General features: G+C 50.9%; 2 protein-coding genes across 9 annotated transcripts in view; both read right to left on the bottom strand.

The window, feature by feature from the left end:
* Nucleotides 1–1,810: 1,810 nt before the first annotated feature.
* On the bottom strand, nt 1,811–12,374 carry ANKRD60 (ankyrin repeat domain 60). Its single transcript, XM_038572709.1, has 4 exons — nt 12,008–12,374; nt 7,483–7,613; nt 6,008–6,173; nt 1,811–3,795 (listed from the first exon to the last, which is right to left on the bottom strand). Exons 1-4 carry the CDS (start codon nt 12,372–12,374, stop codon nt 3,494–3,496), a joined length of 966 nt encoding a protein of 321 aa, XP_038428637.1. The 3' UTR covers nt 1,811–3,493.
* An 883-nt stretch (nt 12,375–13,257) lies between these two features.
* The window catches only part of LOC477273 (serine/threonine-protein phosphatase 4 regulatory subunit 1-like), an 81,632-nt gene continuing 77,065 nt past the window's right edge, over nt 13,258–17,824 (bottom strand). For 7 of the 8 annotated variants that reach the window (XM_038572702.1, XM_038572706.1, XM_038572704.1 and 4 more), the window contains 2 exons: nt 16,274–16,415; nt 13,258–15,253 (listed from right to left, as the gene is read on the bottom strand). In XM_038572702.1, coding sequence (XP_038428630.1) covers nt 15,096–15,253; nt 16,274–16,415 — 300 coding nt within the window. In that variant the 3' untranslated portion in view covers nt 13,258–15,095. Of the gene's footprint in view, nt 15,254–16,273; nt 16,416–17,824 lie in introns of those variants that run through there. The other variant, XM_038572707.1, reaches the window with a different exon arrangement.

Genomic DNA, 17,824 nt, shown 5'->3' on the forward strand with positions numbered 1-17,824 from the left:
CCGGTAGGGCCACACGGACGAGGCTTTGGGCCCTGAGCGCTGGGCCACTCGGTCCTCTCATCTCCAAAACAGCAGCAGGTTCATACGGAGACAATGAGGACTCCTGATGGGCAGAGAAACCGAGGCCCCTGGGAGGTGACAGTGTGCTCCAGGGTCACACCTTTGCTAGGAGTGGAGAAAGGAATAGAATCCTGGCCCACAAATATACCGAAAACAGGACAATGGTTTTCAATCCCTCTCGCCTGCAAAAGCCGGCCCTGTGTTAAAGGGGAGATGAGAGAGGGTGGGGAAGGAGCCCAAGGCCCACCAGCACCAGACAGACTTCCTCCTTGCTGGAATCAGGACTCAGAGCCATGTGCACAGGGAGTGTGTCTCACTGTCACTGAAAGCCATCTCTGGGCTACGGAGAAAGTCCCCCAAGTTACCACCAGGGGGAATGCCCTTCCGCTCTTCGGAAAGCACTGGTCGGTAAATGCTCCTTGGGTGAGGGAAGTACCTGGGGCCAAGATGCAGGGAGGACTGAGGGGCAGTCACGGCACCCACCCCCGCCCAGGTCCTGGAGGATCCCGGAGACCAGGCCCAGAGACTGGATGCAGAGTAAAATTCAGCATCTCTGTCCGGCTGCCTCTGAGACGACGGGAGCAGCAGGGGGAGCCGGAAGCTGCAGGTCTGGGAGGCTGGGTCAGCTGAGCCCGGCCCGGGGGAGATGTTCGAGCTGCCCTCTGAACCCCACAGTGTATGACCTCTTCCCGACTGGTACCACACTGACTTCTAGAAAAAATCTGAGGCAACGTACAATTAAACATGTGTACAAGGAAGGGCGGCTCATGATAGCTCACGCAGGGGAAGGCAGGGGCAAGGCAGGGCTGGCGCTCCATCCGAGCACCCTGGCAGGCAAGGTGAACGGGGCCGCGGGGCCTGCAGAGCAGGCATTATCTGCTTGTCATGAGCAGCCCCCCAGGTCCCTGCTCTCCAGGCTGACGCAGGGAGATAGGAGATACAGAGAACACAGCAAGGAATTATACCCAGAAAGCTAACCAGAGCCCCCACCCCCCAAGACACAGCCCATCCTGTGCTGGCAGTGAGGCCCACCGAGGCAACCACGGGCCACAGGGATTCACACTGAGGCCCATCCCCAGTGCCTTGGCCTAAAAGGATTTCAGGGTCCCACAAAAATGTTTGAAAGTAAGGGGGGCACTTGGCAGGATGAGCACTGGGTGTTATGCTAAATGTTGGCAAATTGAACTCCAATAAAAAAAAAATAATAATAATAATAATAATAATAATAATACAAAAAAAAGAAAGTGACCCCACAAAATTTTTTTCTGTTGGCTCCTCCAAAAATAAAATGCTTAATCAAATATCCACAAAATGAAAAAAAAAATATCCACAAAATGTAACATGATTATGACCAATTGCAAATCAACTCTTTTTTGGCTATGGATATGTTTTATTCAGTATGTGGTGCAAGTTTATTTGAATATAATAGAAAGTTTATTAAAGCTGTCCATAAAGGAGAGCCCCCAGGACCCACAGAGGTGGATGAATGACCCTACCAGAGACTGAGCAAAATGTCAGCCGTAGAGTCTGGAATTTGCCCCTTTTCTGGCCAAGTGTTTAATTGGATTGGGGGCATATGGAGATACAGTGCTTGCCTCCAAAGTTTTGGGGACAAGTGTCAGGCAATTGGCTCTCCTAACAACAAAGACAGCAGAGCAAAGCTGCTGGCAAACACATGACTTTGAGTAATGCCACTTGTTAAGTTAAAAGGGTGCCCGAGTCGCCCCGCCAACACACCTCATTAGCTAAATGAATTGACCCAATGGATGGGGTTATTTAATATCTGTCTACTGACTTTGGAGAATGTCTGCCAAAAACAAGATCTCAGTTTTGACATAGTTGATGCTGAGCTATATTTTTTTTCTGACTATTATTTGTCAAACAGATTGCTGAGCTGGGTACAGCCACGTCTACCGAGTGTAAAGCCACATCATCAACACGGATCTTCCTTGTTATGACAGCAGGAAATGCAGCCAATTAATTTAAAAGCCGAATCCAGTTATCGGGATGTATGTGGGAAAGAAGGGCGGCCGGGATACGGTGCTGTTTCCCATCACCTTAAAGACAGAACTTCCACAGTCGAGAGACCATTGTCACACAGATCCCAGAGGTCGTGTCAGATTATAGGGCCGTAGAGAAACATCCGAAACCGCGGGGTGGGAGTGTGGACGGTACCTGTCGCCCAGCAAGACCCGTGGCCGTTCCAGCCTGTGGCTTCTGAGCCGCAAATGTCCCAGGAGGTTGGAGTTGTTTCTGCCACTTTTCCTCAGTGACATGGGGTAGAGTTTGGCAATAGGAGGCAGTCCCACAGGTGGGCCTCAAATCGGCTACCCCTTCTGTACCATGCCGCGGTTCTTTATAAATCCAAGCCAGCACTTAAAAAATCAGAATATATCCTATCCAAAGGCTCTAGAAAAATCTAGCAGCCTTTGGCTCACGGTTCGGCTGGAGCTGATTCATGGCGCCGCCGTCAGACAGGGGTGTGCATGTCAGCCAGCCCTGCTCCCCACCGTCCCTTTGGGCTCCCACCCCCAGCTCGGACACAGGCCAGGCTGGGCACCCGCAGGTCCGCAGCCCTTGTGAAGCCCAGAGCCTAGAACTAACCATAGGAGGGATGATGGCATTGCCATGGTTCTAGGAGGGAAGGAAAACGCTGGAGGAAGTGGGGTGCCATGGCGGGGGGTGGGGGGTGCTTGGACCACTGGGGTTGGGACCAAAGGAAAGAAGGTGCCAGCTCTGATTCTCTCCTCTATGAGCTCCTCCTCCTTCTCTACACGGCCTCCTCCAAACCCAACGGCAACTGATCACCTTTCACGAAGACTAATAAGGCACCCTGTGGGCGACGTGACTGGAGAACCAAGCTCTCTGCTCTTTGCCCCTCGTCCCCACACCCCGGTCCCAGCAGCAGACCCCTCAGACAATGAGCCTCAGAGATGGCTCAGGAAAACTTCTGGAACATCCCGTTCCATCCTGCCATTCCTGAGTTCTACAAACTGAAATTCACAGCCCACCCCGCACGTGACCTCCCGACATCTGCCAGCACGTGTTCTGGGCGACAGCCACAGCGCTGTTCTCATCGTTGCTATTACTTCTATTATGCTGATGCATTAGATGGTCTCCGGACGCCAGAGAAGGTAATTGGCTCCCATCACCCCAAGAGCGTTATTGGATACAACGTACAAATAGCTTAAAATTAACGGCTGGCATCAGAGCCTGCTCGGGCCGTAATGGATTACGGAACGAACACAAACTCACCTACTTCCATCAACACCCTCCCCAAGTCATTTGCAAACAGGACAGATAATTTAGTATCTGATTCAGATTAATTGCCATGTTTTCTGGGCTTCCTGCTCACCAAGGGCCACCGTGCGTGAATTTGAACTCCGAAAAGTTTCCCGAGTCCGCTTCGAGGGGCCGACGTTCCCAGTGGGAGTTAGACTGGGCTCTTCTTGGAGCCAAACCCAGACTTTGCTCTGAGAAAAACCTTGTTCTTGATCAAGTTCTTTGGGTCCTTTGTCCCCAGCCTTGACATCCAGTAGAAGAGGAACATGCGTCGCTCACTGTGCTTGCGGTTCATGCGCCGGGCGATGGACATGGGGGTCTCCCCCCGGGCATCCTTTTCATGTATGGAGGCTCCGTAATCGAGCAGGTGGTTTATACAGTCCAAACGGCCCATGGCTGCAGCCACATGCAGGGCCGTCCTGCCCATGGGGGTTTTGCTGAGACAGTTGGCTCCTGTAAGACAAGATAGCTGGCTGAGGGAGGGTCATGCTCCTGGCCTTGCAAGAGCCTCGCCTCCAGAATCACATTCAGGAACAGAAGCTCGGGACGGGGGAGGCCATAAAAAAGAATGCTTGGGAGGATTAATTACTGCCCCCAACCCAAGCACCGAGTGTAAGGGAGGCATCGCCGCAGGGTCCCAGCACCCAGCACCGCCTTGCCTCCACTCTGCCCACAGCACGCTCCTGCTCAAACCCCATTTCTGACATCCACTACCCTCGGGGTCATTTTCTAGGTTGTTACTGCCCTATCTCACCCTCTCCCCGCCGCCCCCGCCCACCGTGCTCTTCCTCCCCTCCATCCATGCTCCAATTATACCAGGTTTCTACCTTTATCCCTCAAATACACCTGCTCCCTCATACTGCCCCAGGCCTTTTGCACATGCTGCTCCCTCTGCTAACAACACTGTCACCCCTTTCTGCCCCATCCCCACCCCTGGCTAACTCTTTCCTTCTTTATCTTCCATTCACTTCCTCAGGAAAGCCTTCCCGAGCTCCCCTCCCCATGAATCACCCCCGTATATGCTCAGTAGACATTCTGCATCTTCAGAACATGCCATGCACGATTGACCATGGAATTAATTATTTGTAATAATTTGCTGACTTCCCTTCATAAACTCCACGAAGGCAGAAAACACACTTGTTTTGATCACTGCTGTTTTCATCCCCAGCACGTAGCGCGAGGCCTGGAGAAGACAGGCGCTGGGGAAATGACAGACGACGGGCAGCCTGACTCATGGACAGATTTCACTTCGATTGAATTCCTCACTGCCTCCCGCAGATGGATGGGCTAATGACAGGTGTCCAATATGGACTTGTTGAATTGAATCAAATTCTAGGTAACAAATATCATGACACAGAAAACAAGGCAATTCAATTACAAGCAGCTGACATTTCTGTAGCCAGTTTTTATGAGCTATGGCTGGTCGGTGAGGTAACATTTTAAATAGGTTCTCATAACGCCCAGCCTCAGCCTCCGCACGGCTTTGCGGCGGCTGTGTGCAAAGGACAGAAAACTTTGCAAAGCTGGCTGTAATGTTTTAACTGGTGCTTTCAAATACATCACAGTTCCATCAGAGTGAAAATGACTTTTTATGAGCTTAAAGGACTGCTGGTCTGTGAACAGCCCATATTTCATCCCACAACAGGCGGCGTGCAGAAAGCAGTAGAGGAAGGAGAATAGTCAGGAAAACCTCTACCCATCACGCCAACGCCAGTCATCCTGCCCCGGCCTCGCGGATGCTTCCATCTTGCTTGTTGGAGGTGGGGGAAGGAGCAAAGACGAAGTGGAGAGGCTGGGGTCAAGGCCGCGGGCAGGAAGGGTTCTGATATGGGAGACCCTCGGATGAGGCCCCTTTCTGGGCCTCAAACCCCTGACCAAACAGTACGTCACATGTTCTTCCTTTTCCCGAGGAAGCCGGTGGCCTGGGCTGTCTGCAACCATTGTCTATTGTTCTGGAATGGCCGACACCTCAATCAGTGGGCCTCTTTTCCCAAAAATATCCTACATCCAGGGGAGATAAAGTGTGCTCCAGCAGAATCTCATGCGAGGCCTTGCATTCGGAGACAATACAGGCCAAGGCTTCTATTTCTATCAACGGGGGGGGGGGGGGGGGAGCAGCCTGCCCTTGCACAGGGAGGTGGGGGGAGATGAAAAGAGGGTTTGGGGTCAGGGTCTTCTGCGGGTAACAGTCTCAAGCCGTGGAGAAAGGAGATTGGCCGGCCTGCCGACCCCCAGGAGCGTGAGGCCGGTGTGGGGCTAGAGCCCTCGGACGGTTGCAGGAACCCCAACTTCAGGGGAGGCAGAAATAACTCGGGGAGTTTGAGCCCATCTCCAGCACTGTGTCTGTTTGAACATAAGAGGCCAGGGAGCTCTTTTGGCTCCTCCTGCGAATTAGTGTCTAGAAAGTTGCATTTCCCACGACAGAAGGAGTCTTCCTGAGGCCTGGCCCAGAGAGGGGAAAGTGCCTTTAATGAGCATGTCCTCAGACATCTTCAGGCAGAGAGCGAGTGGCCCAGTCACGGGCCCGTGATTGGTGGGTGACACAACCTGGGTGGTGGTTGTTGACGTCGTGGCTGAAGGGCCCAGGGAGACGAACCACACCGTCCTCCCCCGACCTGCAGAAGACACCAACTCGTGAACATACTCGGCCGTGTCTCAGAATTACCATGTTCTAGAAGGTACTGCACAGCATCCGGGTGACCTCTGTGAGACGTAACGTACAGGGCCACGAAGGCCCTCTGGGCTATCCAGGCCTTGCACTGCTTGCGCTCGTAATGCTGCGAGTTGGCCGTTCGGTACAGAGAGTCCTCGTCAACACCAAGGCAAGACAGCTGGGCGGGCGAAAGGGGTTGACACGATGAGTGCGGGCGGTTTCAAGGGTGTCGCTACGCCCGCCTGGCGGGTGGCTGGACACCCCCGAGGGGAGGTTTGCTAAAACGCCGAGGGAAGGCTCGTGATGGGAACAGAGGGCGAAGCTGGAACACACCCAGGGGAGGACATTGTTGAGCACTCTATACGTGGCCAGGAAATACGCATTTACCATCAGGCCGGCTCGGGAGGCAGGAAATTCTTCCTGTCGGTGTTTTGAAGAGAGAAAATAGCCTTTCTGGGTGTCCAGAGGAAGGTGGTTGTGGACATTAAGGAAGACACCAGACAACACGGAGTGGCCTCCCCAGAGGGGAATGCGCTTCTCTGGAGACTTGATGAATTCTGGCCTTCCGATCTATTTTCGGGCCCATTGTCTCCGTTAACTTTTGGAACACTCTGAACTCCACTCACGGATGAAAAATAGCCCCATAATATAATCATCCCATGGTGAAGTACGGCTCTGAGCACGAGAGGCTCCGACAGAGAGGAACTCCGCCCCAGATGCGGGGCATCCGGTGTGGGGGCGACAGTGGGGAGCCTCCCCAGAGACCACCCACCTCTCCCAGGCCTGACCCCCGCAACCCTCCCGCAGCCAGCCTTCCCTGACCCCTTTTCTGGCTGGAAGCGAACTCTCCCCACACACTCATGACCCTTCACCCAAGTGGACTTTCTAGAAGGAACATACGCTTCCCCCCCCCGCCAAGAAGCCCCCCGACGTCTCTGTCGGGTTAACATTCTGGTTTCCTCCTCCCTTCTCCCGGTTGCCCACCCCAGAGCTCAGCTGAGAGCCAAGTGCAAGGCCTGGTAAAGAGTAGGCACCTGCTGTGTATCCAGGAGCACATGGTCTTTCCACCCTAGGGTAGGGACAGGCCCCCATTAGGATTTTTGCACCATCAAGTGCTCTAGGCTGCATCTCCCAGTTATCCAGAGCTCTTCACTCACTGTTAAATGAGGTTTTCAACTTTACAAAACATACAAGTGAACAGAAAATGCACTGCCCTAGTTCCTTTTCGGGGAGTGGGGTGGGTGGGGTGTGAGTGGTTTATAACTGAACACAAGTGAACACCGTGAAATAGCAAACCCAAGAGTGAGTGGAAACTCTCAATATAGTATTTGATCATTATGACACGAGTCCTAGTTCTTTTTTCCTACTCTGAAACTTTTACTGGAATATTCACATGAAAGACTGAATCTTTCCCCCACCACCACCACAGACACAGTTTACGGTTGCTTCATGAAGTATAATATCCATTTAGAGAAGCATGAAAGCACCTTACTGGGATCCCCTTCCACAGCCGCCAAAACCAGTTCCGTCCATCCATCATAATGCCAGATACATAATGAAATAATTCCACCAGGAACAACATCATGGAACTTCAGCGTAGCATCATCCATCAAAACTCCTACAGGGAATAATTTTTTCTTAAAAAAAAATAGGGGGTATTAAAGATAAACTATGACACTAGTTATCTTAAGAGATTATCTGACCTTGGGTATCACAAAGATCATTTTAAAACCTTGAGCACTAATCTCATTTGATGACTCCACACGAGTCTGTTTGGGGTCGTTAATGCTTTTTAGAAAATTAATTTGGCTCGGCTCACACAGAAGTCAAACCAAAAAAACAAAAAACCAACAATTTCCAAAATTCAGTAATTATGACCTGTTCTGTTGCAGGGGGGTGGGGGGAAAGCATGAGTCAGTAAAGACATTTTATGAGGCAAACTCTATAAACAGGGCTACTTGAACTGTACATTACAGACGCAGCACAATGGACCTACTTACGTCATACACTAAACTAAAATACTCACTCTGGTTAGGGTTGTCAACAGTTGGCTAGAGATGTGACAATGGCAAAACTTTGTTGCATCTTTCAAACTTGGCACTATGGACATTTTAGACTGGACCAGCCTCTGGGGTGGGGGCCGTCCTGGGCACCGGAGGGTGTCAGCAGCATTCCTGGCCTCTAGCCAGCGGATGCCGGTCGCATACACACCTGGTTGTGACCATCGAAAATGTCTCTAGATGTTGCCAAATGGGCCCTGGGGACAAAATCGCCCCAGTTGAGCATTTATGGTAACGTAAGAACTGTAACGTTGACATTCGCCATGATTTGGACTTGGGGCGTTAGAACTCCTTTGCGTCATCACCAAGGACACTCACATGAGTCTCATCTGAGACAATGGGGTGAGTGGATCTACCCACACTTCGTATGTTCAGACCCTTTGGGAAAGACGGTCGGGATGACAGGATATAGGACTCTAGAACATCTTTAGCAAAGTTGTCTTTAGTCTACCTTTTTAAATACACGTACGTTTACACGGCCACCTATAATCTTGCTTCAGAATAACATAACTTCTCTTCTCGACAAGCGACGCCACAGGTGTAAAGTCTCGACCCTGTGTTGGGTCATCACTCATTCCGAGGGGAGCTCACCAGTCGTCTGGATTCATTGCTAAGTGCCCGTCCCAAGCACCTACACTCTCTGATCCCCACGACGAGCCGCATCTGTCATCTCCACTTGCTGGTGAGGCCAGGAAGTAGCAAAACCAGGCCTCCCACCAGACCACGCATGTGTCGCGCTAGGCTCCGTCGGGCCCCGTTAGTGATTACGAGAAACTTCGGATGGTGGGTGTAAACAGGGAATAGTGATTAGCAAATTTGCTAATTAGGATCTTCTGTGTGGTTCTAACACAGAAGATAATCAGTAATTAGTCTTCAGTAAGACAACTTGACTTCCTAACAACTTTGGAAAAAAAAAAAAAAACTGAGTAAAGCTGTGTTTCCCTGAGAAAGACAAGAGTGCAGTTCACACATGCTGAACAGCTCTTCGAGAAATCAGAGCACATTCTCTCTTTACAGGCGGGCAGCAACTGCCTTCGGCTTAGACAAATACTAATTATCAGCAGCTAAATAAATTATTAGGGTTGACAACAGACATGTAAGGTCGACCCTCGTCCGTGAGTTTGCTCGGCCCTTTCAGATTTGTGTCTCTCCAGGATTTCACGCGCACATCGTCTCGCGTGCTTCCCCCGGGGACCTCTAGGTGAGTGAAGAGGCCCGGGCAGGTTATGTAGAGGCAGGAGCCCAAATTTCTTTTCTCGACATAGTGGTACGTCCTTTCTTTCTTCCTTCTGTGTTTGCTGGCAACAGTAAGGGTCGCCACGGCAGGAGAGGTCAAGCTTCTCCCAGTCGCTAAGTGTTGCTGAGTGACAGGACTGTGACATCAGTGCTAAGTCACTAGGTCTCTTTCACTGCCTCTTAGCTTTCTTGAATTTATGGCTCAGCATAGCTCATCAGTGAAAATAAATTAACCGAAGGGGTGCCAGACATCTGGAGTGCGGGACACATAATTTTCGAGTCACTTTGTTTCGGAACGCGTGCTGTCTTCAGCGGCTCACCTCATCGCTAACGTGCTAAGTCCAGACGGAGTTTGAGATCTACTTCTTTCCAAATAAAGCCTCGAAAATGCTCCCAGAGCATCTTCCGAACACTCCTATAGCAAAATAAGTACATCAGGGAAGGGGCTCAGCTTATATCAAAGGGAGAGCAAAGGCAGGCATCCTGGCCTTCGATGCCCTTTTGAGCTTCCCAGGGCCATCGCCGTCTACAGGGGGCCAGGGCACTGCGGATTCCGGAGGCAAAGGCTCTGCGTTCCAGGTTAGGAAACCGAGCCCCGGAAGGGCAGTGTCCGGGGATCGCCGATCCCGGAGCCAGGCTGCTCTCAGCCCGCCCTGTCCCCGTCCCCGTCGCTCCCCGGCTGCAGGGTGTCTGCGGGACCGCTCTCCGCCGCCTGCGCGCAGCAGCCCCGAGAGCTTTCCCAGCTCCGTTCTCTCCGAGTATTTTTGCGTTGATTTCAACCGGGTTGGGGAGATGTGGAGCCCCGGGGCTCTGATCCTGTTCTCATATCCTAAATATCGTAGGGATCGGGACCGGGACAGCCAGGTCCTCAGGCTGAGGGAAGGAGATTGACGGACAGAGGGAGCGGGCTCCGGAGCCCTCGCCCTCCCCTGGGAGCCATCCCCATGGGATCTGTCTGGAGAGGGGGCCTTGGGGTCTTCATCTAGCCACAGTGAGCTCTGGGTGCTGGGTTCTGATTCCGATCAGGCTGGTTTTGAGCTCCTGACGTGGTCAAGGACACAGCTTGAGAGCCGGGGTTCTGAGATGAACTGGGTTAGTGCCAGTACTCGGGGCTCAAACGTGGATAGGGTTTGCTTTGAGATTTGGGGTCCTGACGAGGGCAGAGTTTGCTCTGGATGTGGGGTTCTGATGAAGGCAAGGTTTGCTTTCTGGGGTCCTGGTATGGGAAGGGTCGATTCTGGGGTGTGGAGTCCTTGTGTGGGTAGGACTTGTTTTGGGATTTGGGGTTCTAACGTAGCCCTGGGGTACTATAGCAACCGAGGGTAAGTAATCGGGACAGGTCAGCCCTCAGATTGGGGGGGTCTTGGTGGCGACAGGTTCTGCTCTGAGACTTGGGGTCCTGAGATGGGCAAGATTTGGTCTAGAACTTGGGGTTCTGGTGTGGACAAGGTTGGATGAGGGATTTGGGGTTCAAATACAAGCAGAGCTTGCTTCAAGTTTTGGGGACTGGTGTTCTGGTGTGGTCGTGATGAGCTTGGGAACTGATTTCCAGATGTAGGAGTTCATTTCGAGTTCTGGCATCCTTATATAGAGATGGCCGATGGTTGGGGTTCGGATTCATAAGTGGGGGCTCAGAATTGGGTTTGTGTGCTCTGGGATTTAGGATCATGATCTGGGTAGAATCTGCCTTGGGATTTAGGTTTCTGTTGCAAGCAGGGGTATTTATTTGGGAAATTTATTTGGGGTTCAAACATGGGCATGGTTTGCATAGAGATTTGGAGTCCTAGGGTTGGCAGTTTATCTCAGGCATTATTGTCCTTCGGTGGACACGGCTGCTAGAAGATTCAGGGTTCTAAGGATCGCATGGTTACCCTCGGAACCTAGGGTTCAGTCTTGGCCAAGTTTGTTCTTGGTTTTAGTGTCCTTTCATGGACATAGTTCCTGGAGGATCTGGGGCTCTGGGGTAGTCATAGTTACCCTGGAGATTTGAGGTTTAGTCTTAGGTAAGTTTGCTCTGGGTTTAGGGGTCCTGAAGTGGGCAGGGTTTCTTCTGAGAAAATGCTTTAGCATCCCCGTGTAGACACAGTTGCCAGAGGATTTGGGGTTTGGAGGTAGTCGTAGTTATCCTGGAGATGTGGGGTTCAGTAGGGCTGAGTTTGCTTCAGGCTTTGGCATCCTTGTGTGGACATGGCTGACTGCAGGACTGGGGGGTTTATGAGTCCAACATGAGGATTTGGAAGTTTGCTTTGAGTCTGGGGTCCTGATATGGGCAGGTTTGCCCTAGTTTGTAGGGTCTCACTGAGGACAGGCTTTGTTTCAGGCTTCTGGTCTTGTGTGGACTCTTGGGACTGGGGGCTCTGATGAAGACATGGGCAGCTTGAGGGTCCCAGGGGTCCTGCTGTGGCAGCAGCGCCTGTGTTGAGATTTGGGGTCCTGCCGTGGGCAGGAGCTACTGGGGGGGGGGGGGGCAGGTCTGGCCAGAGAGCTTGCTGCAGGACCAGAGTCCTGACCCGGGCAGGATCTGTTCGTGGGTCAGGGTCTGGCTTGGGGACAGGGTCAACCTGGTGTGTCCGGGATTGGGGAGTTCTAGGGGGTGGGGCGGGGTTTGTTGTGATACCTGGGGGTGGGGGGTCCCCTCGGGGGCTGCGGGTTCAGGAGGGGACGCGCTCGGGTTGCAGGCAGTACAGGGCGAGGGAAGGGGGCGGGCAGGGGCCACCTTGGTCCAGGTACTGGAGCCGCTGCAGGTCCAGGGGGACGCCGACCAGGAGGTCCAGCTCCTCCTTGAGCTCCCGCACCGTCATGTCGCCGCGGCAGTTCGCCACTTGGAAGGTCTCCCCGGTGTCCTCCAGCAGCACCCGCATGACGAAGGTGTCCGGGGCCAAGTCGAGAGCCGGGCTGGGGGCCTGCGGGGCCGCGACGCCGCCCTGGCCGCCCTGGCCGGGAGCGCGGGCCGCCGACTGCGCAGGAAGGGGCCGCGGGCCCGCCCCCCGCCCGCCCCGCCCGCCCCGCCCGGGGTCGGGGCCCAGAGCGCCCCCCGGAGGCGCCCCTGCCCGAGCCCCGCCGCCCACCGCCGACCGCCGCATGGCCTCCCGCGGCCCCCTCGCCCCCACCCCGGGACCCCCGCCCCGGGACCCCGCCCGGCCGCCCGCGTCACCGCGCCCCACCCCGCGGACGGCCCACCCGGGGCGCGGGGGCTCAGGGGCGCGGGGGGCGGGGAGGGAGGGCCCCACGGGGCGGGAGCCAGGCCCCCCTCGCAGCCTCGGGGCTGCTCTCCAGGTCCCCAAACCTAGCCGGGCCCCTCTGGTCCTCGGCCTCCTGGGCCCCTTGCAAGACAGGATTTGCGGAATTGGGGGCCTCCGGCCTGGAGGGAATAAGGCCCCACGTGCTCCTGGCATGCATGGTCTACGCGGTCCAGCGCTGGACGCAGCCCGCCGGACGATCCTATTTCTGGCACCAGTGAAACCCCGGGCAGAGCTGGGCGCGGCGCTCTTCGTGGGGGTCTGCAGGGCCCCAGAGAACCCGCCAGTTCTGAGAATGCCCTCGAATTCTCCGAGGGACAAACGTGCTGATGAAAACACTCAGCACGGGAGAAACGTGCACTTGGTGCAAGGCTGAGCCGATCCCCCGTGAAGACGCCTTCTCCATCTGGGAGAAACCCATCTCGTGTTTTTCCATTAATTCACCCAAGAGGCGGCAGAGTGTTCAAGCACACAGGAGGCTTAGGTGTGATGATCACATCACAAATAGCACCCCACACCTAGGAACAATGAATCTACCCAGAGCTGGAGTGATGACCGTGCAGAGGGAGAGAAAGGAAGGTGAGGGGAGCAGAACCACCTCCGAAGGACCGCAGTCATTATATAAGAAGAAGAAAATGTGAGCCTTTAACATACTTTTCTGCAGAGAAATTAGTCATAAAAAAAAATACTGCAAAAAAAAAAATACTGCATTGGAAAGCCGTTCATATTAAGTTACAGGCCATTTTTAGTATATAAGCTCAACTTTTTAAAGGCTGGATTATTTACCAAAGGGTCTCTACAGATCTCTACAAGCACATTGGATTCAGCATGCAGACTCCACACATCACAACACAAACCGAGGCTTATTTTTTTTCCTTAATGGAAAATGAAGCTCTGCACAGAACACAAGATTCCAGTTGCATAATTCTACTCTCAACAGACTTTACAATATGACAATTTCAATTTCTACACAATAAAAAAAAAATTAAAAGTTGTTACTGAAGCAAAACAGTATCTCCATCTATTTACTTTAGGCAAGTATTGAACACAAAATAGACTGATTTTTTTCTCTCTTAATATGTAGCCTCCAATTTATTAGCTCACGCTCTGCTGGAGTTGCCAAAATGCTACTCTGGGTTACCGTTTGAAATTCTCACACATGTACCTTATTTTCTTTGGCACGGTATAGATTCCTTCCTTTCTTTTTAAAGAATCAGCTCAGTGGAATTTGGGGGAGGGGGACAACATCCTGTATACCAGGAAATTCAATATATAGCTCCAGAAATTTTATTTTAAAAAGAGAGAGAAAGAAAAGACAAGACCCACAAGAAAAAGATCCAAGGAAAGAATGGCAACAGCAGCATGCTCTTTGCAGCCAGCTCTTGAACCCCAAATGGGCCATTCCTTCCTTCCTTTAGGCCTGCCTTCAAGGGGATTAAAAATAGAAACAAGAAAAATAACTGGAGCCTACATGTTATGCAGAATGTACTCAAACGTTCATAGAATCTCAAATTATTAATGAAAATCCTGTTTAAGTTCCAGAGCATCTTAGTCTAAATTTTAAAAGCATGAAATCTAAGTTCTGTATACTTGTCAATTTGAAGAGTGTCATAATTCAACCCCCCAAACCCCGGGCAAGTACATGGACTGATCAGAACTATGGGTTCCTATTCTCTGTTAAGATTCTAAAGTATTAGCTATAAAGCCAATATCCGTGCATCTCAATGAACAATTTCTCTCAATGATCAATACGTTCTTAAATGTATGATAATAAATCCATGTAAGAATGAAAAATCTTTCTACTTTATGCCCCTGTCAAAGGCCAGTACATCTTTATGGATACAGTTACCACAAGAAGGGGAGGGGTGAGTGCCTGAGGAAAAAGTTCCAAGTACAGTTTATACAAAAGTACAATATTAGAAAGACTGCCATAAATCATTCCTTAGTAGATTTCCTTAACTATCACATTTTTCAAAAGTAAACAAATTGGGCTCTATTTGCAGCAACTCAAAGTGGAGCATAAATTTAAATGATGTATTTGTTCTGTTCACTGATAGGAGGCTAATATTACATTAATATATTTTCTTCCTGTCAAGAGTTATTTACATATGTACATTATTTCAGTTAAAAATAAAATGTAATACCATAAACTGTATTTTACAGGAAAGCATGAGGGAAGCCAAATATGCAAGTCTATTGAAGACTTAAAAGCTTCTAATAAACTACTTTATTTGGGGAGGAGGGGGGCTTTCAATAATATAGTCTGTCGTAGGGAAGGCAATCCGATGCTATGGAGGCCCCCATCCCCAGCTAGAGCCCCCTGGTTCTACAACCTTGTCACAGACTTCCTGATCAGGCAGGTAGGGGCGCAGAAAGGTGGGGCCTGTCCCAGGTGCAGTTCCTGGGACTGCGGATGGGAAAGGGATCTTTTGAGGGCCCTCCCTCAAAGTTTCAGAAATCTTTCCTCCTTCGGAAGATGTGACACAGTCAGACCCGACAGGCCGGGGTGAGTGGTGAGTGAGTGCCACGTGCGAAGTGACCAGAGTGCTCGGGATCACAGAGTGGTTAATTCTGTTCTTCTAGCACACGTGTGTCTGCCGTACTCCGCCGCTTTGGTTCCAGGGTGGCAAAAAAGGACACATCTGGGTCTCGGTCTAACTGTAGAGCTAGGACGGTCTCTTCAACGACTTGAAGATGAGGGTTACCGGCATTTCTCAAATATGCTAGAGAGAGAAAACTATAGTTTAGATCACTTGTGCCATGAACTGTGCTCCAAAACATATTCTAGTTTGGAGTTTTTTTTAAACCATGTCTCAGGACGATAAAGCATTTTTCACAGAATAATCATATACATAAGGCCTTCACAATGATAAAATGATTGCTTTCATCAAAGAGTATTTCCTAAATTTCAAAGATGGACTCCCAAGAATGAGTATGAGTATTTTTTCAATTATAGTTTAAGGACTTTCCATGTCATCTTTCCTTTCCTCCAATATGAAAGAACTGACAACATGTGGAGTACAGGAGCAGGAGCAGGTGGCTGGCAGGATAGAGTGGGGGGCTGGGAGGGCAGGGGTAAGACAGGCATTTGGGAGACAGACTTGAAGGTGTTCATTCCCACGTGGTGTAGGTGTGAATGTGCCTCCAAGGGACGCAGTCTCAGGTTACGTTCTGTTCAGGTGGAGCTCTACATTTTTCTGATTACAAAATAATAGCATCCAAACTTCGCTGTAATTAAGGCTTACATTTGCTGCCTTTCATAATCTCTACGTCATAACTCAACATTTACAAAAGTTTCCCTCATTCTTAGAAGACTGTGTGAGGTTCTGAATTTTATTTTTTTAATTAAGCAATTTATTTTTTAAAGAATATTTATTTATTCATTCATGAGCGACAGAGAGAGAGACAGAGACACAGGCCAAGGGAGAAGCAGGCTCCATGCGTGGAGCCTGACATGGGACCCAATCCTGGGTTTCCAGGATCACGCCCTGGGCCGAAGGCGGCACTAAACCGCTGAGCCATCCGGGCTGCCCGAGGTTCTGAATTTTAGCATGAAGCTTATTGAATGTGAAAACTGAACCATTTTATAAATAACTACTCTGCATAAAAGTTAATACATCAATTTATATATGGTAAGTCTGAAGTATGCGATCACATCATGTGCCACAATTTCTTAAAGAGGAAATCTGGTTGCTGCCTGATGAACTTTAAAATGTGCAAGTTCAGAAAAATGGTCCACATACCTTTTTCCAACAGCGTCTGCCGTAGGGCTTTGGCCAGCAGAACCCTCACGTTTGGCACAGGATCCGTCGCAAGGCTTAAGAGGCTGGGGAGCAAGTGTTCAACAAACTGGTCCACGGGGATACACTCCTCGCTCACCACCGCCTGTGACAAAAAGACAGCCACAGCCAGAGGATTGATACTTCTCCACAATGATCAGCAGGTTTCTTTCTTTCTTTTTATTATTATTATTATTATTATTATTTTAGATCAGCAGATTTCTTCTAAAAACATACACTTCCACAATTCCAAAGAAGTCATTTTGGGGTCTGCTGGTCTCAGGGGCACGTAATTGTGTGTGTACGTGTGTGTGCGCGCGCACCTAAATTTGGTTAGAAACACAGTGAACAATTTCAAATTCCTTACCAAGCACTGGTTACAGGTGGTTTAAATTTGGTGAAGAAAACAAAGGCTTCTGAGTCGGACAGGCCTAGCTTCAAACCTAACTTGCTTACTAGCTTCACGGCTTCACTTTTCCGGGCCATTTGTAGAATGTGCAAGTGGTGGGGATAGCAGAGCATTTTTGCAAAGAATCTAGCAAAGTGCCCCAAAACGAGGATTCAGAACCCTCATCTCTAGTACTCACTAGAACTCAGGTTCCGAGGGCCAGTGCCAGGCCTGTGTAGCACCAGCCCAACCCCAGATTCCAACGCAGGCCCGGCCCTCTCTGTGAGCACCTGACAAACACTGCCTCTGTGAGAACCAGCCACATCTGCACGCTGCCACTCCGTGACAGAGTCCTACATGCGGGCTCTCGTTTACATCTCACGGCCGACTGTGGAAGCCAGGATGAGCCTAGTTTTATAGAAGAGGAAACTGTGGTCCACTGTGGTGCCACCCACAGGTGTCCTGGTCAAGGAGCATCAGTTGGGTGGGGGGGAGGCAGGGAGTCCAAGCCAGGCGTGTGGACTCTAAGTCCTGCACACCTTCCAGCTACAGGGTACCAGGAGCAGCTGAGGGTCCCTAAGTGCTTCCCAGGTGTAGGGTGCATGCGAGGCCAGTCAGAGGAGCAGCTCGTCCCCCTCTGCAGCGTGGGCCCCCTTAGCCGCCAGGTAAGGCTTTCTCCCCAGAGCGGCACTGAAATAACCATCAAGTGACCCCTTCCTCTTGTCTGTCTTACAGTGGGTTTTCAAAATCTTCAATAATTCGTGAAAGCACATACACGTTGATTTTTCCTGAAAGAAAATTAGTGGGTTTTTTTTCCCTTTTATCTTATCATGGATTTTCTAAATCTCAGAAAAAAAAAATAAAACATAAAAGCAAAGATATTTCATTTACGCTTTCTGCACAAAATGCCCTGATTGGCTTCTTCTTTACGCAAGTCTGTATCAGGCCTGTGGCCCGTGAATTTGGCACTTCACTCTGCCACCTACTGCACTTTTCAAAGCAGACTGCCAAAGTACCCTGTGATGCCCCCCCAGCCCAACAGGGGGCCCTGGCGAGTCCCTCAGTGGGGGAACTGGCCAAGAGGGTCAGCCAGACTCCAATTAGAGCTTTAATATTGACAGAGCTGG

This window comes from Canis lupus, chromosome 24 (assembly GCF_011100685.1).
Source record: "Canis lupus familiaris isolate Mischka breed German Shepherd chromosome 24, alternate assembly UU_Cfam_GSD_1.0, whole genome shotgun sequence".
NCBI classification, from domain to species: Eukaryota; Metazoa; Chordata; class Mammalia; order Carnivora; family Canidae; genus Canis; species Canis lupus.

Excerpts from the sequence above, each read along its gene's own strand:
- ANKRD60 (XM_038572709.1), bottom strand. The coding sequence starts at position 12,374 with ATGCGGCGGTCGGCGGTGGGCGGCGGGGCTCGGGCAGGGGCGCCTCCG. Across the intron at positions 6,174-7,482 it reads TGGAAGGGGATCCCAGTAAG|CTGTCTTGCCTTGGTGTTGA; the intron begins GTGCTTTCATGC and ends TCGCCCGCCCAG. Across the intron at positions 3,796-6,007 it reads GCAGTACCTTCTAGAACATG|GAGCCAACTGTCTCAGCAAA; the intron begins GTAATTCTGAGA and ends CTTGTCTTACAG.